This window comes from Lissotriton vulgaris, chromosome 2_1, assembly GCF_964263255.1.
Source record: "Lissotriton vulgaris chromosome 2_1, aLisVul1.2, whole genome shotgun sequence".
Taxonomy (NCBI): domain Eukaryota; kingdom Metazoa; phylum Chordata; class Amphibia; order Caudata; family Salamandridae; genus Lissotriton; species Lissotriton vulgaris.
Window position 1 is genome coordinate 1,823,768,542 of NC_141687.1, and position 17,476 is coordinate 1,823,786,017.

At 49.0% G+C, this 17,476-nt stretch overlaps 1 protein-coding gene across 1 annotated transcript in view; it reads right to left on the bottom strand.

Annotated features, from left to right (window-relative positions):
- ADAMTS7 (ADAM metallopeptidase with thrombospondin type 1 motif 7) overlaps positions 1-17,476 on the bottom strand; it is a 594,575-nt gene that overhangs the window by 44,726 nt on the left and 532,373 nt on the right. Inside the window, exon 23 of the mRNA XM_086957915.1 lies at positions 17,289-17,448. Coding sequence (XP_086814041.1) covers positions 17,289-17,448 — 160 coding nt within the window. The remainder of the gene's footprint in view (positions 1-17,288; positions 17,449-17,476) is intronic.

Consider the following 17,476-nt stretch of genomic DNA (forward strand, 5'->3'; position numbering starts at 1 on the left):
GATGTTAGATTCCTTGGTGCCCCTTGTTGTTTATACTGCTGGTGGCATGTATACTCTGCCATCAAGTTTCTCTGAGGGCAAACATGTCTTCCAATAAGGGTCTCCACCCCCAAAGAGTAATCTACAAAACAAAACACTTTTTTGATGTCCGCTCGCAACAGCTTGGCGTGGTACCAAAGTGGTGGTAACATGTAAGGATGTTCATGATCCCAAACCTTCCTGCATTAGCGGTTCCTGCTCTTTTCATTCCTCACAAATAGAGGCATCATAATTTCTGTGATTTTCCTGCATCGTCCATCTGAAATTACAGTGGCACCCCCTGGAAAACGTACAATATCTGAGGTCTCAGCTCCATTTTGAATATTGTAACCCTCCCCTCACAGGATTTCAGGGGATGTTGCCACTTAATTGTATCAGTTTTCAAGGCTTCTTGGTGGTTCACCGTCATCTCTATTCAAATGACCCATATCGCCCTCTTGGGCCGCTTGAAAGAGGTGCCTGTTTCCACCTGTTTAACCTTCCCTGGCCTAATGTCAGAGCCGGACCTTCTGACTGATACGCTTGTTTTGCAGCCCACTACCTTTTGATAGTGATTTTGTTCACTTAGCAGCACAGGTATAAAAAAGCCCAAATGCATGAGTGCCATCAAGATGTCATCTACTAACTTGTTGAGCTGATGGCATATTGTCCCAGTGCTTTTCCTTGTATTTGATTGCTGCTCTCAACGCAGTAGGCCAGCAGTTCAAGTTTTAGCGCATAGTTACAGTGACAAAGGGCATCTCTGTCGAGTGACTCTTCATAGATTTACCCTGTCCAGTAGGCATCCATTGATCACTTTGGGTATAGCTAGGCATCACCCCTTACATACATCTCATCTGATCTCTTGGCTCTGAGTGTGTCCACCACAAAGGCTCAGTCCATTCTGTGAAATGCCTTGTCAGCATCTAGATAGGTAGCTCCCTTCCAATCTTTCTAGCAACGTCTACCAGGTGAAGCACCTTCACATTGCCTGCCTTTGATAAAGCCACACAGGATGGCTTAAAAGAGATATTAGGTCTTCTTAATGTGGACTCCAAAATCATTGTGAAAATCTTAGCATCTAAATTAAGCACAGAGATTGGCAAATACGAGAAACAATGCAAGTGGTTATTATCACATTTGAGGAGGCCATCCGCTGAATAATGTCACAATATGTCTCAATGTGCATGTAGACATCAAACAAAAGGAACATTCTGGAATGCTCATTGTTGGTGATTGTTATTGTTGCATAACTGGTTAAAGGGAACAGAGCGTGGATGTTTTAAATCTCAAACAGCAAGCATATGTTCATTTGCTCCAGCAGTAATGCAGTGTTACAAAAGCTTCGTGTTTTGTCCACAAAACCAGCACCTAGCCCCACAAAAGCAGCCCACGCAGGCCTTTCTTCAACATCCCTGCTGCACCTGCCCTGTTGCCAGACAGGCCAGTCCAAGAGTGTTTGTGTCTAGGTCTTGGGCCGTCTATTAGGGGGTCATTCACCTCATCGTGGAAGCAGCACATCACAAGACATGGTTGGGTGCAGGTAGCACAGCTCTCACTCTGAAGCTAAAAGGGCAGTGCTGGACAGCGAGAGAAGAAAACAAGAAGCTTCCTCACAGGCAGTGGTCGGGCCTGGGAACCCAGCTTGAAGGCGGCTTTGGTGAAAGAGTAACGGGGGAGGGAAGGGGGGGGGGGGTGAAGCATACTAATTAAAGAGCAGCAGCTGTAAATTCTGTAAGAGAAACAGGCCTACCGTCCAGCGTCAGCTAAATATCTGAGATAGTGAGAGCTCAATCCTACCACGTCGGGGGAATCATGACACCGTCTGTAGTGGTTTTTGACGTTGTTTTGTTCTAAATCACTTACTGGTAAACTATGGGAGCCTGAGCCAGCTGTGGGAATTACGAGCTAGTAGCAGGATTAACCTGTTCCTGGACTGGACGCCAGAGCTGAGTAGACTCTAACAGGACTCGACACACCCTCATATAATGTTTATGCTAAATAAGGCATTCTAGTGCCAACCCTCGCCCCCCAGATGGTAGGTTGGTGCAACATGAATATACAAAAGTCCAAACCTCTCGGCTACGCCAGCCACCTGAGAAGTGGTGGACCTATAGGGAATGGGGGGTTCTCAGGAAATTCTACAAAGAGATAAGGTGTGAGGGCCTGCCTCGAGCAATCTACTGTCCAATAGGAGCCTTTGTAGGATACCCTGTAATATCCATGGTTCTCACTGGCTACATACAACACGTGTTAACCTAATGCAACGTCAGAAGCCACGGCGCGCCCTCGGGTGCCAGGGTTTACCCCGGACAGGGCACTGGCTCTGTGCTGCCCGTTCATCCCTTGGGACCTCTGTGGTGCCAGGCATGTGCTGTTCCAACCACAAGCGCATATTACAAAGAGAGACAAATTATCCAAAATATAAGTATAATGGCAGGGCTGGGCCGAGGTTGGTCACTTCCCTTCAATCTGGGGACAGTAGAGTTTGAAAGTTTATATGATGCAGAGAGAAGCTTCAAGTCTTGCAAGGAAACGCCTTCTTGAGACACATTTGAACACGTTTCTTCTCCCGCACTTCCCCTGCTCCATGTGTAATGCAGACTCCGTGGACAGCGTTTTATAACACTTCTCCAGTCCCAGCCGACCCCTGAATCTGATGACACCTCGCTTCTGTCTGATGTTACTATTCTCAGACCTCACCCTGTGAGAGCTGCACCCTGCTCTCACCCGACCTCGCCTTATACCACCTATGCCTTCCCAAAGACAAGTTTCAGCTGAGCCAGGCGCCTCGGGACACACTTCTCGCCGCTTCCAAAAATAATTAGGCTTTTTGAGATTTTCTGGAAAAAGCACCCCGAGCCTGACCTCAGACAGTGACAGAGGTCTGGGGCCCGAGCCAGGCAGGGCCCCGCAGCTACACATGACCTCACGTTCTTCCAAGCACCAGCCCAGACAGGATCCGCGGCCTCCGGGGGCAGGCGGTATGCATAGCTCCCAGAAGCACAGGCTGTCCCGCCGCAGTGGCAGACAGGAGCAGCAGCCCCAGGGGCATCGTTGCTCGTCTCTTCCACAGATGTGGGAAGGGGTTAGCACTGCAGCGTGGAGCAGACAGACACCGTCTGTTTCTCCGACACGGAGTAGACAGCAGTGAGTGAGTGATTAATAGCCAAAGTATGACCTGTACTCATCGCAGGTGTCAACGGCAGAACAATGCTTATTGAATGTGGAAAAAGGTATTTGCCAAGGCTGTTCTGCACCGCGGCCCAGGCCTGCTGGAGCTTCAACGCTCAGCAAGAAATAGACATTGAAGACAGACTCACCGAACCTTTGTCTGTAAGCATAGCAGGCATCTCGAAGTGCAATTGTATTGTATTGTAATTGCAGATAATCGCGTTTAAAAACAAGCATTTACAATGCAATAGGTCTCGGGATAGTTAAGTTTGAGCTATTGGCATTGCTAAATATTGCAACACCAACTGCAACAAAAGACTATAAATTGTAGGCCAAAAACATTGGTATTTATTTTTGTAGCAATGGTGGCATGCTGCGCTTTAGATGAATATGTTTAAAAGTAAAGTGCGCCATACTGGGATTGCTACAATAGTTAATTGTGGATGCGTTACAATTGATGTGTGCACTGATGGCTGGTGGTGTGTGTGCCTGTAGAAATGATGCACTGATGGATGGTGGTGTGTGTGCCTGGTGGAAGTGTGCACTGCCGGCTGGTGGTGTGTGTGCCTGGTGGAAGCGTGCACTGACGGCTGGTGGTGTGTGTGCCTGTAGAAATTGTGCACTGATGGCTGGTGGTGTGTGTGCCTGGTGGAAGCGTGCACTGCAGGCTGGTGGTGTTTGTGCCTGGAGAAAGCGTGCACTGACGGCTGGTGGTGTGTGTGCATGGTGAAAGCATGCACTGACGTCTGGTGGTGTGTGCCTGGTGGAAGCGTGCACTGACGGCTGGTGGTGTTTGGGCCCGGTAAAAACGTGAACTAACGGCTGGTGGTGTTTGTGCCCGGTGAAAGCATGCACTGACGACTGATGGTGTCTGTGCCTGGTGAAAGTGTGCACTGACGGTGTGGTTGTGTGTGTGGTTGTGTGTGTGGATGTATGTGTGGTTTTGTGTGTAGTTGTGGTTGTGTGTGTGGTTTTGTGTAGCTGTGTGTGTGGTTGTGTGTGTGTGTGTATGTCTGTGTGGTTATGTGTGTGTGTCCTTCGACTGGGCAGCCTCTGCTTCTAATCAAACAGCAGCTTATTTGGGAGATTGAGGACAGATTTTTGGTACAAAAAAAGCACAGACCATCTAAGGACATCACGCTGTATTTTTTCTAGAGCTATTTCAGAGCCTTTCTCTGGCTGGGTTAGTGGATGGTATAAGATCCTCCGTACCTAAAGTCTAAATTCAGTGATTTTAGAGACAGAGAGATGGAGTTCCAGGATTTCCCTCTATTTGAGAGTCTGTCTGAAGATTTACAGAACATGCAAATGGAAAGACTTGTGGGCTGATTTGTTCAAGTACATATCCCATGTATGCACATGACACAGTGCACCTCTTAAATGTGCGGTGACATTCACAATTCACACCCGCGTGCTGTGGCAGCACCAAGCTGTGAGCAGTACGTTAAATGGGCTTGGAGTGTTCTCATGACTAAATGGCTTTCTTGTGCGTGTCAGTGCCCATTCGTACTTCTAAGGATTTGTGGAATCATTTGTTTCATAATTTAAAAAAAATCCATATGATATAATGGCAGCGCAACTGCCTTTGGAACTGGGAACCAGTCGGCGTCTTAGCATGGGCACAGCATCCTGAGATTCTGGGCAAATCACTAAATCTACCCGTCAGAAAAATAAAATGAATGTGTCCCTGTATAATATAACTGGTGATGATGTAAAGCGCTGCATTAAACACATTAAATACCTAAAATGGTGAGACAATGGGCTTAATGGGTAACGCACTAATGCCGCACTTACATCAACATAAAACCCAGACAGACAGACTTCTTTGGAAAATAGGAAGAAAGACAACTGCAGGAAAATCCCTCCTTGCACCATCAGCATATTGAAGACGCCACAAAACCACTCTGAACCGGTGTCTCCCAGCGTGTTTAGGTAATTGACCAATCAGTTACCATGCAACACTTCCCCCACTCTCCATGCTATTTTATAGCAATGAGGTATCTTTTGAAATAATTCAACATGTGTTATGAAAATATCCGTCATACTCCTAGCAGAATAATCATGGCCTGCCGTAAAAAGAAATAAAAAAAATAAAAATATAATTATGAATATATTCCCCTGTCTTCAGTGTGCTTCAAAAGCTATTGATATTACAAGGGTTTTGGGGCATACAGGAGCACAAATCCGCATTAAAGAAAAGACAGAGCATTCTAAGGAGGTCAGATGAACTGGCGACAATTTGTATACCCAGATTCCACACAATCCTTTTCACATAAACCCACTGAAACCATGTAGTTGTTTTACGTTTACTTTTGAATTTTACACAGACTTCTTTTCCCGAGTAACATAAAAACAGATCTTGGAGAGGAGTTTACAATATAGTGTATTTTCAGTCAACACAGACCTGGTATTGAATGAACCTTGTTGACAGCCTCGAGGTCAGGCATGGAAATGGTGTTGTTTACACAGTCCACCTGTGCATTGCAGCGATTATGATTATGCTCCAGGGATTTGGAGGTTTGTTTTGCTCGTGCCTTCCGGAGGAGGGAGGATGGGGGTGGACTTCGCAGAACGTTGTCTGCTCTGGCGCCTAATAGAATCGAGTGCCGCATGCCACATGTAAAGGCGGTGAAGTCAAGTGAGGACTTAATGGGTGTTGTATGCAGGTGTAAACAAGTAACACAGACGCGAGGTAAAATATATTCCAGTGAATTCCTGGTGTGGCACGGATTTAAGGGATAGAATAATGAGTGTCACCTGTTTTGCACAGATCTCGAACAGGAGTGGCAGTTGCTCGTAACACTCGAGTGAGTACCCGTAGGCAGAATACAAGCCATTGTGAGGGGTCTGTATCACTAGTACTTTTATGAACAGACAACTTCCTCTTTTTTATAGCACTTTACTCACAGTAAAACACATTCGCAAGACATTCTGGTATGTGTGCATGCATCGTCACACAGCAGTGTACGTAACGAGTATCACGGGTGTTTAACACACCCGTTTTTTCAGTGTAGATTAGTTTATCATGCACCAGGGGTAACGAGGGGGGCGGAATGACACTGTATTCTTATTTGTATTCGAGAGCACACTGCACTTGCGTTGTCATGAGGTGAGGTGTAGTCCCTCCGTGTTGTGGTGGAGTGGCACAGTTGCGATAGTGGTGTATTGATTTAAACAACCTTCAAAGGAGGAAAAAGTGAGCCAGCACACTGGAAGTGAAAGCTGTGACTTTCAGGCAGCATAGAATATTGTAGCAGGCACGTTAACCCACAGAGCTACACCTTGCGCTTCTTAGTGCCAGGAGGACCCTGCTGAGATGTACGTCAGTTATGATTTGTAAATACTGAACAGACAGAAATAGTGCAGAGCTCTTTATACCTGCAGGAGCGCTCCTCGTGCACTGATAAAAAAGGCGGTTTTCTGGAGTTTTGCAGAAAAGCTGCGCTGCTAAGAGGTAGAGATTTTGTGGGTGCCGTCCCATTCTCAGTTTAAGGGTGGAGCTCATCGTCACAGGGAAACCCCGGTGCATGCCCTCCCGCCTCCTACGCCAGCACGGAGAGACGCCGCAGCCTGTGGGGAGTAGCAAAAGCGCAAGCACGCCATGCACGCGTTGTGCTGAACGCGCCCGCCCTACGTGCACAAATCACCTGGAATGAAGAAGAAAAACAAGACGTCAGCGCTTCACTGTGAAATGGATCCCCCCAAAAAAAGTCAGCGAGTGGTGCGCGCGCCACTGCAAGGCATATGTCTTCAATTATCCCAGCCGCATCTGGCCGTGATAATTGATGACATATGGCCTTTAGTGCGCGTAACAGACACCAATAGGCCATGGGCAGAGCTACGCGACCGCCCATGGCCTATTGCGTGTTCGATTAAAAAAGTACACACATGCAAAGCCCAATGAAAATGGATCTAGGAAATGCACACGCACGAGCTGTGTGGAATTTCAAGGTCCATTTTCAAAATCCAGAGAAAAGGACTCTGGCTGCGCGAACACTGCTGCGCAGTGTACGCTAGGCCGAGACCTAAAAATCCTCGATGAGGACTATTTTATATCACTGTCTAGAAATAGCGGTATAGCTCTGTAGGGCAGATCACTTGGGCAGTTCTGACAATACAGTGTTCCTCTAGCACAATGGGATATGTCTATTTAGCAAGAAGATGCTGAAGGGGTCTAGCCACCATGGACACATGTAGATTCCTTGACTGGCAATGGTGTTTGACTGGCTGACAGGGGCAGATAGAGTGAATCACAGGTGAGCTTGACATGTGACCTTCTCTGCCCAAACCTCGCCAGTCTATCCACTGCACCAGCCAGTAGGGAAAACCCAGTTCCATGGCGATGAACCTTGCTTAAATGGGGCAAACCGTCTCATCTGAACCATTTTCTGGAAATCTTAAATTTTCATAAAATATTTCCTAGCTAGGGGTGTCCAACGTTGGTCTACGAGGGCTGTGCCTGTACCATATTTTCAGGATATCCATATGAGATACAATTACATATAATCAATGTTTGTATATATGTATTGGTATTTATATATCGAGAATTTAGTTTGGAAATGAAGGGGTGCTGAACGTTAAGAAAAACCTTTACATAGTCATTGGTTATGCTGCAGGGTGGCATGGATCCTCCTGGATCTAAGTTGAATGCTTGTGTTTTAGGGTTTATATGTATAGGTGCATTTCTCATAGGATTTTAAATTCTGGCTTGACAGCGCAGCTGTCCCCAGATGTAATGCGATCACCTAAAAAAAGTTTTCGGGAGTATTATAGAGATGATCTTTAGCTACACCCACATGTTGGTTGTCAGGAGTACATGTTTCGATAGGGCAGAAGTTATGTGCATTCACAGAAAAAAGTGTTTCTCCTCTATGAAGCTGGATAATTTACAGTGTTTGTTTTTCTCCAGCCGGAGCACAGATTGGAACCTGGGCAGTCATGAGGAATGTATTCCAGTCCCAGCACCCTCCACTTGCATCATTCACTTTAGTCTCCAAAGAGTAGTTTTGTGTTTGAGAGCAGTAAAAGATACCCAGGGCTACACTAATCTACAAGGATTTTTAGGTCTGGCTTGACACTGCAACTGTGTTTGACCTTATGTGATCAACAAAAAAGAGAGTACTAGTGAAAGAGGAGCTTAGGTTCCATCTATATGTTGGTTCCCCTCAGAACAGGATTTGATTGGACTGAATTTGCGTACTTCCACTACAAATACAACTTGTATTGCGTTTTTTGACTAGTGACAAAGCTTATCCTCGATATTACAGGCTGAGTTTGTTATGGTGGCATGCAAGGCCGGACTGGCCATACCGAGCATTGTGCGTTTCCCTGGATGGTTGGAAGGGTTGGGGGCCAGTTTTGTAGCAGGGCTCCAGTTTTAGACGCACCTGCTGCAGAGTTCCTTGTATATCCAGCAGTTTTCAGGCAACAATAAAAGTGTCAAGATAACTCTGGTGATGAATGAACCTGCTGGGGAGAGATCAGAGTATTGTATATTAGCAGTTTTGACTCATCTAAAGTAGTGCAGAGTATTAATATGCCTGCTGTAAAGAACATGTGCCAGGAGATCACAGAACAGTATTTTATGTGCACAGCTAAGTGGGTTACTGCTTTTGTCACAGAGAACTTTTGTTACTGTGCATCTCATAAGTTACACTCGTAGCACAATTATCTATCAACTGCCATCAAAGAGCTGCATGCAAACTGCATGGTGCAAGGTAGAAAGTTATGTCTTCTCTGGTCTTTCATTATCCTAATGTTGCTTAGAAGGGTTTGTTTGGGTAGAAATACATTTGTATTAGTAAACCCAACCCTAACCACTATGTCATATTCTGAATCCATCCTGAGTTTGTGGTTCTTTAGACTAAGCACTATTAAAAAGCCCTGAAAGTATGGATGACATGTAGTCCCCATTTTCTTATTTCACATTTTCTATACAATGATTTACACATATATGATTCATTATTTCTGTATGTGTGCAGGCTGTAAAGTGCCTGTCACCCAACACTGGTATGAGAGGCACTATAAAACATTAAAAACATGTGAGAGAGGGGCTGTAAATGAGAGGCAATGTTGGAGGGTGGTAGTGAGGGAATCATTGAAGAGCCCGAACTAAGACGGTTGTACCTGTGCACTGAAAGGTCATCATTTACTGTGCTTTAAAAGCAAATAAAATAGAATATATAATGAAAAATGTGTTGTAGAATGTGCCATTTTTTAACATTTTCCCCAAATTTTCTTTGGGGGAGAACGCCCTTGTAGTGGCCAGACTCGTTCACTGTGCTTGCTCACTATGCACCGTACCGAGGCTGGTCTGAAAACATTTGCCAAGGCTGCTTTGGGTTCCCATCCCAGCCCTGGTGGCATGCCAGTGGTTATGGCAATACGCCTGATCTGTTTATTATGAAATGTGCTGATAATGGCACTACGCCTGGCATATTTATTGTAAAAAGCATATGTTAAAGTAACTAGGCAACGAAGTATGGATTGCTTTTATTTAATATTAAGGCCTAGAGATAAGTATTTTGTTACATTGAATCTCACAGATTATTGTAGGAGGCAATGATTTTGGTGCTGGTAGCCCGTGTGACAATCCATGGATATAGATATGCTCTGTGAGAATCCATGTTAAGCCCTCTTAGGAGGGATAGTATTTTACTTAGACAACAGACCTCTGTTCTACCACTGGTTTGTCTGAGTGTCATTTAGACTCTGCTTCTATTGATTACAGCTTACTGCATGTGGTAATAGTTCAGTTCACAACATTCATTGGCTTTCTTGCCATGTGAATGACATCATTTCCTAATCACTTGTGTGCATTAACCTGAAAATTAGTATGCCTTAATACTAGGGATGGTTGGCCCGACATTTAATTTTCTCCTTTTATAGTTCCCCTTTTATTTCTTGCTTCTGCTCTTTTTATGTTAATGTTTCTTTAAAAGATACTGCAGCACTCGAGTCAGCGTTAATGGGTCACTTGCTATTTCCTCTGGAAGGTGCCACTTCTTCTAAACCGGGCCCATTATGGAATGGTATCAAATACAATTTAGGTAGTAATGGCTTAACAATTGAGCTTCTCAATATACATGTTTACGTGGCTATAGTATAATCTGGGCACTTAACAATATTTTGGGTTGGTGATTTGCAGGTATCACACATCCTACTACCGAGGGGGTGGGGGGGAATAACCTTAGACCACTAGATCCACTGTACAACATTAAACAACAAAATATACCATAGCACCCTGTTAAAAGTCCATCAATATTAAAAAGCCCATACTACAGTGGGGGCGTGGCTTGAGGCGTCAAGATGGCAGCCGGACTCTCCGTCATCCGCCTCGCATCGGCCCGCTTATACCTGTCATCGAAGCCCCACGTTCTCAGAGGCGACTCCTTTACTCCACCTGCATCGTTCTGACCCTTCTTGTGGACTGCCTGGTGCCCGCACCGCCTTCGCTGGCTCTCTTCTCCGGGCAGCCTTGTTTCCTTAAAATGGCGGCCCCCCTCGCTGCCTGATCTCTGGGCCTGACGTCTCGGCCGGGCGCCCCTGCTTCTCCTTCCTCACCCTGCCCACCTGGGATCCTCCTGGCGGCAGCGGTCTGTGCCGGTGGCGGACGGTCAGGCTGGAGCACGGAATCGTAGGGTGAGTTCCTGCTCCGGTGCCCGGGGATCGGAGGAGACCGGCCCCGGGGAGTATTGGAGGCGCTCGGAGGGGCGGAGCGGCACCCGCGGCCTTCCGGAGGTGGAGGTGGCTAGGAGAGGCTGCTGCAGGATGGCGTAGGGTGTGGCGCTGCCTCAGCTGCACCACATATGCAAACGAGATAAGCCGGGGACTGCGGATCCGGACCGTGCCGCTCTGCTTGCCCTGCCCCCGGTGTCCCTGTGGTGAGTGGCGGCAGGGCCTTGGGGGACGCAGCCGCCTGGCTAGCTGCGGAAGTGCCTGGAGCTGGGTGCGACCTGAGCTGCTCATCTGGGGAGGTGAGGAGGCAGGGGGTTCGTTGTGTGTGTTGCCTCTCCCTTCTTCGGTGGCCATACCTGGCCGTGCGGACGTGCCATCCGGGCGGACAGAAGGACTGTGGGCTGCGGTGCTGCCTGGCCGGTTGGGCCGCCTCTGTGGCCTGAGATCGATATATTGCCTGCTGGAGATGCCGGTGAGCCCCACTGTAACCCCGTGTGTGACTCCCGCTGGGGCACCCCCTTCCCCCCAGGCCTGCTGCAACTGTTCGCGCCCCGCCATCTTGGGGTGCAGGGAGGGGATGTGTGCTGTTGGACCCGCCGGAGGAGCGGGGTGGCTGATCCGAAATTGTCCTGTGTCCCCACGGGCGGGCTGTCTGGTCCGCGGGGAAGTGTGACACCTCCTTTGTCTGCCCTGATACCGGAGAGGCGGGGTGCCTGACTTCCAGGGCTCGGCTGATTCCCCGGCCTACCTCCCACATGCGGCCTGGGGGGCCCGCTTTTCCCCACTATCTGCGGGCTGTGAGGTGTGATGTGATTTGGTGTGGGGCAGATCGGCTACTGTGTCAGGTGGCGCACGTGTGTGCCTGCCCCCCCTTCTCTTCCCCTGGAGGACCGGGACCTTGCTCCTGAGGAATGTTGAGGGGGCCCTGGGGTCTTGGGCCCACCGGAGCTGCCTTGAGGGCCACCACTGAGGAGATAAGTTGAGTTCCCCTAGAGAGCGGCCTCCTCCCTTCATCTTAGGGGAGCGGGAGAGGGATCGGCCACCATACCGGGTGGCGGGGGCTGCGGCTGAGGCGCTGGTGCGTCCTCCCCCCAACCCCCCTTCGATCACCTCCACCTGACTCTTCGAGAACATGGGCAGAAACCGCGCCACTCAGGCCACCATTCCCCCAACCCAAACTAAAATGGACTAATTCGCCAAGCCTGATCGTGACCCAGCGGGTGGGTCTACGGCTGCGCCTGGAGAGGCCGGGGGTGATCTCTCCACTATCCTGCAGGCGATTGGCGCATCACAGGCCTCGGTGGAAAGCAAGATTGGTGAGGTGAGGGTTGACGTGGCATCGATTCGACAAGACCTCCGTAATGCCACGGCCCGCATTACAGAGGCGGAGTCATGTATCTCCACGATGGAGGATGACGTGAGCACTCTCAAATCCCAGGTGGCCCACCTTCAGACACAGACCTCGGAACTGCATCACAGGGCAGAGGATGCAGAAAATGGGGCCCGAAGAAACAACCTGCGCCTCCTGGGTTTTCCGGAGGGAGTGGAAAAAGGACATGCCGACACCTTTATCGAGGCCTGGGTCTGATCCTGGACCCCATCGGAGGCCCGTGGCACCTCCGCGAGGATCCTCTTGAGCTGGTCCTCGGCCCTGGGCCTCAGTGACGTATGGCGGGTTTGGAACCCCTGCGGGGAACAGTACACCCACACATCGGCAGCCCACCATACTCACTCCCGAATTGACCTTCTCCTGATGCCTGCCACAGACTGCCAACTGGTATCTGGGACCATGATATTGCCCAGGGGGATTTCGGATCACTCCCCCATCTCCCTCCATCTCGGGTCCTCCCTGACGGGTCCACGGGCGACTTGGCAGATAAACGCCTGGTTCCTGCAGGACTCTGAGATAGTGGAGTCACTTGGTCAGAAATTGCATCACTATTTTTCCACTAATACGGGCCAAGTTCCCTCGCCGGGGACGCTGTGGGAGGCTAGCAAGGCCGTTGTCCGGGGGGTGGCCAGGGGACTGGTCCACGCGAAGCGGTTGGAGCAAACGGCCCAGCTTGCCCAGCTGGAATCTTGGGCGGCACAGCTGGAAACAACCCAGCTCACGAGCGGTGACGGAGATTCATCCCGACAACTGGCAGTGGTTCGCGAGGAGATTCGCCGGATCTCGTTGGAATCCGCTAAAATGCTTTGGCGTTCATCGGTTGCCCGTATTTATGGGTGGGGTGATAAGAATGGCAAGCTCCTCCACAACCTAGTGTCCTATCCCAAAGTCAACCGTATTACTCCCGAGATCCGTTCGGATACCGGGGCCCTCCAAGAGACGTCCTCAGCCATCGCGCAAACTTTTGCTGCCTACTGCGCGACCCTCTACACCGCTCGTCTCCTGGGCGCTCCTCTGGCTGATTTGCCGGACAGGACTGGTACTCAGCTGCCGTCTCTCCCTCAGGAGACTGCAGAGTCTCTAGACCGCCCCTTCACCCTGGAGGAAATCCAGGAGGCTATTTCGCTATTACACCCCGGTAAAACGCCTGGTACCGATGGGTACCCTCAAGAGTACTACGCGGCCTTTCGGGATATTTTGGCCCCCCATTTGGTGGACCTATTCCGCCATGTGGCGGAGACAGGCACATTCCCACCCGAATCTGATGTGGCCATGATAGTGGTCATTCCAAAGATGCAACCACCCTCCCTGAATTGTGCGGACTACCGCCCAATCTCACTGATCAAGATCTTCGCTACTGTGTTGGCTCAGAGACTCCGGCCCCTCCTACTGGACCTGGTCCACCCCGAACAATGCTGGTTCATGCCTGCCAGGGGCACTTGTCACTGTATTCGTCACCTCCACCTGGCTCTGGCCCACCGAGGTCGCCTAACCCCGTATTTGGCGCTGCTTTTTATAGACTTTGAAAAGGCCTTCGATACGGTGGACTGGGAGTATCTGGAGGATGTGCTGGAAAGGAAGGGTTTAGGTCTCTCCTTCCGCGATCTGATCAGAGTTCTCTACACTAACCCAAGAGCCCGTGTTCTCATTAATGGGGAGCTTTCCGAGGCATTCCCGATCCGGAGGGGCACGCGTCAGGGTTGTCCGCTCTCACCACTCTTATTCGTGCTGGCGATGGAGCCCCTGGCGGTGCTCATCCGACAGGACCCACTTATTCAGGGTTGGGCCTGGGACTTGAGCCAGGTCGATAAGATAGCCCTATATGCGGACGACGTTCTGCTTTATTTGGCGGACCCAGACAGCTCTGGCCCCAGGTGCCTGGAGGTCCTTTCCGCTTTTGAGCGGATCTCTGGAATCCGCCTCAATCCGGCGAAGTCAACACTGGTCCCTCTGCATCCCTCTAGGGACTGCTTTGACTGGCAGGTGGACATCCCCCTTAGGAGACAATCAGTCAAATACTTAGGCGTATGGGTAACTCCTCTGTCAGAGCTCGAATGAGCTTTGAATATCACACCTTTGGTTGCCAGGATGAAGACGGATCTCAAGAGATGGCAGACCATCCCCCTTAATCCCCTGGGCAGGAGTGAACTCTTCAAAATGATGATCCTCCCCCGTTTTTTTACATACTGTAAAACATTACTATCCACCTCCCCGGTAGTTGGTTCCGCGAACTTGACGGTGCTCTCACCCGGTTTCTCTGGAGAGGAGGGAGGCCACGTTTATCTCTGGCGCACTGCCATATCCCCCCCTTTGATGGGGGTACGGTGTAACTAATCTCCACCTCTCCTACCTGGCTACGAAACTCATTGTGATCTACGATTGGTATGCGGGCGGCTGGTCCGACCCAGCATACCACGTGGAACTCAGCACATCGGACTTCACGCAGATCCCGGCGTTTCTATACGGCAGCCCGGTGCCACAGGCTCTGCCCCCTGTTACCAGGACGGTGCTTCTGGCCTGGCGTACGGCCGTACGGTGGGTCTGGAAACTCACTCTGCAGACACCACTTTGGCATGGGTCCTGGATGAAAGAGGTCTCGTCCTTGCAGGGGTTCTGACGCTGGGACCTCATCGGGATTTCACTGCTTGGAGATATATGGGTGGGGGACCACATCCGATCCTTTGCGGACCTGCCGCAGTGCCACGCTCTTCCCCACTCCCAATTCTATAAGTACCTACAACTCAGACACGCCCTTCATACACATGTCTCACCCCCTGTCTCCCTTCCGTAGTTCAGCCCGCTGGAGGCCCAGGTGATGATGGGGAACCTAGGAAGGGGGTGGGAGTGTCCCGCATATACCGGTTACTGGTGAACAATGGTCGCGCTTCCCTGGATCGGCTCAGGGCTCAATGGAAGGGATGGTTGGGCCCCCTAGAAGAGGCGGATTGGAGGGATGCCCTTATGGCACCCAAAACCCTGACCACATCCTCCAAGTTACGCCTGGTCCAACTTTACTACCTTCATGCTGCATACCTCACCCCGACACGTCCATTCCGGGCCCAGATGAGATCCTCCCCAGCATGCGCGCAATGTGACTTCTCTTCAGCCGATTTCTATTACATGGTATGGTGTTGTTCGGCTCTGGCACCGTTCTGGAGAGGGGTGGAACTTGAACTCATGCAGGCCCTGGGATGGGAGGTTCCCAACAACCTGATACGCCTGTTGCTGGGGGTGTTTGATGGCCTGGATGGCTCTAGGGCGGACAAGCGCTTTTTGGGGACGGCCGTGGCGGTGGCCAAAAGGGACATAGCGGCACACTGGTCCCAGGCTAAGGCACCTACTGTACAGAGATGGAGGAGGGGAGTGGCTGGTGTGGGATCCAGGAGGAATCCCTATTCGAAGCCCGGGGATGCCCTGACTTATTTAGTAAAGTGTGGGGTAAATGGTTTAATATGCTACCACTCTGACGATTTGCCTTCATTTTATTGTATTTTATTTGCATTTGTATTTATTGTCTGGACTGCCATGGCCACTCCTGATGGGACACCCCTTGTCTTGTCAACTGTGTACATTGTCATGTCTATCTCAGTGATTAATGATCTTCTGCCAATGAATTTCCATGTTGTTAGCAATTCCAATAAAGGTGATTATCAAAAACAAAAACCCATACAGTAGGAATACATATTGATGAGTCAATCATGTGATTTATTGGAAGAACAGGAATCCTTAATCTTCAGTACTTTCATAATGTAACAACAAATCTTCAGTATTTTGAATAATGGATAACAGCAGACACGTGTTTCGGCACGCAGTTGTTGTCCATTATGGAAGGGTATTGTCCCAGTGTATGATTATTTTATCATTCCAAGATGGGCAATATTTTGGTTCTAAATGTAGCTGCAATTTGGGACTTTAATACAACTATCATCTAAGATTGGCTATACGAGTGCGCAAAACGATGGAAAATCCCTGAAAATAGAAACTAGTCTTACTGGAGCTATAATGTAATGCACTGTATTGTTACTGTATGGAACCCTATATTATGAAATATTTTTTTTATATTATAATACTTTTTCTTTCTGTTTGTATGTATATTTAAATGAATTATGTTTTTATCTGCTGTACTTTTATGAATTTTATGAAATTCGAATAAAGGTCTTTTGAACTTGAACTATCAACTATTTACAATGCCTCTATAAAATGGACGACCTCTGCAATGTTTAGTTTTGTTATTGCACGCATATTCCCTCCGTATTCAGACGGCAGAAGGTTTTTATTTTCTTTTTAATTTATTTTGCATATATTTTTTAATGTGTGTGTTTAATTACAGTTGTGTCAGAGGGTGAATGCAAGAAGGAGTCAGTTAATGGATGCCTAAGTGCAAAGATGAGAGACGGGGTGCATGTATGATGGCATATTGAGTGCCTAGAGCCAATATTGTGATATAAAAGGCACTTTCATTCATTAGTCGGGCATATTGGCATTGCCAGTGCCTGTTGTCCATTTTACTCGCAAAGAGGTTAGTTTCAGGAGACAGAGCTAGGTACAAATCATCAAAGTTTAAAGGTGGAGGACACAGGATACCGGAGACTGCTGTCATATGCAGGTCCACAATGGCCTGGTCTCGGCCGCCGCACTTGTAACGAAGGCCTATCTTGCCACATGCAGTTCTGTCAACATGTCAGTCCTGGCTTGGACAAGGATCACTGCAGCATTATTTATTATTTCTACAATGGCAAGTAGATAAGGCTGGGTAGTAGGGGCTCGTGGTCCCTCAACAGGCCCTTCTTGTGGAATTAGAACTAAAGCAAAACTGAAACACAGTCACTTCCACCACAGCAACTGATGGAAAACGCTGCAAAGCTAACAGGTCAAAAACCAACTCATATGATAAGTACAAAATAAGCTTTTTGCAACATTGTGAATTTGGCAGTGTGCAAACAAATCTGCACATAGCTCCTTTGTTCAACAATGCCTGTCCTTCCCCATCCACCCATCCCCCTTTCTTGCCAGCGCATGCACAACTTACTTGATTCTGTGTGTTCACAGTCCTGTGGGTTGCACTTCTGTGTGTTATCCGGCCAGGGCTCGTGGTCACACAGGCTGCTGTCCTCTTCAGTGTCCCCTGTCTTGGTGTTGACGCACTTCACCAGTCGTCGCTGGATGCCGCCTCCACAGGATGCTGTGCACTACACCAGAAGTGACAGAAAAGGGACT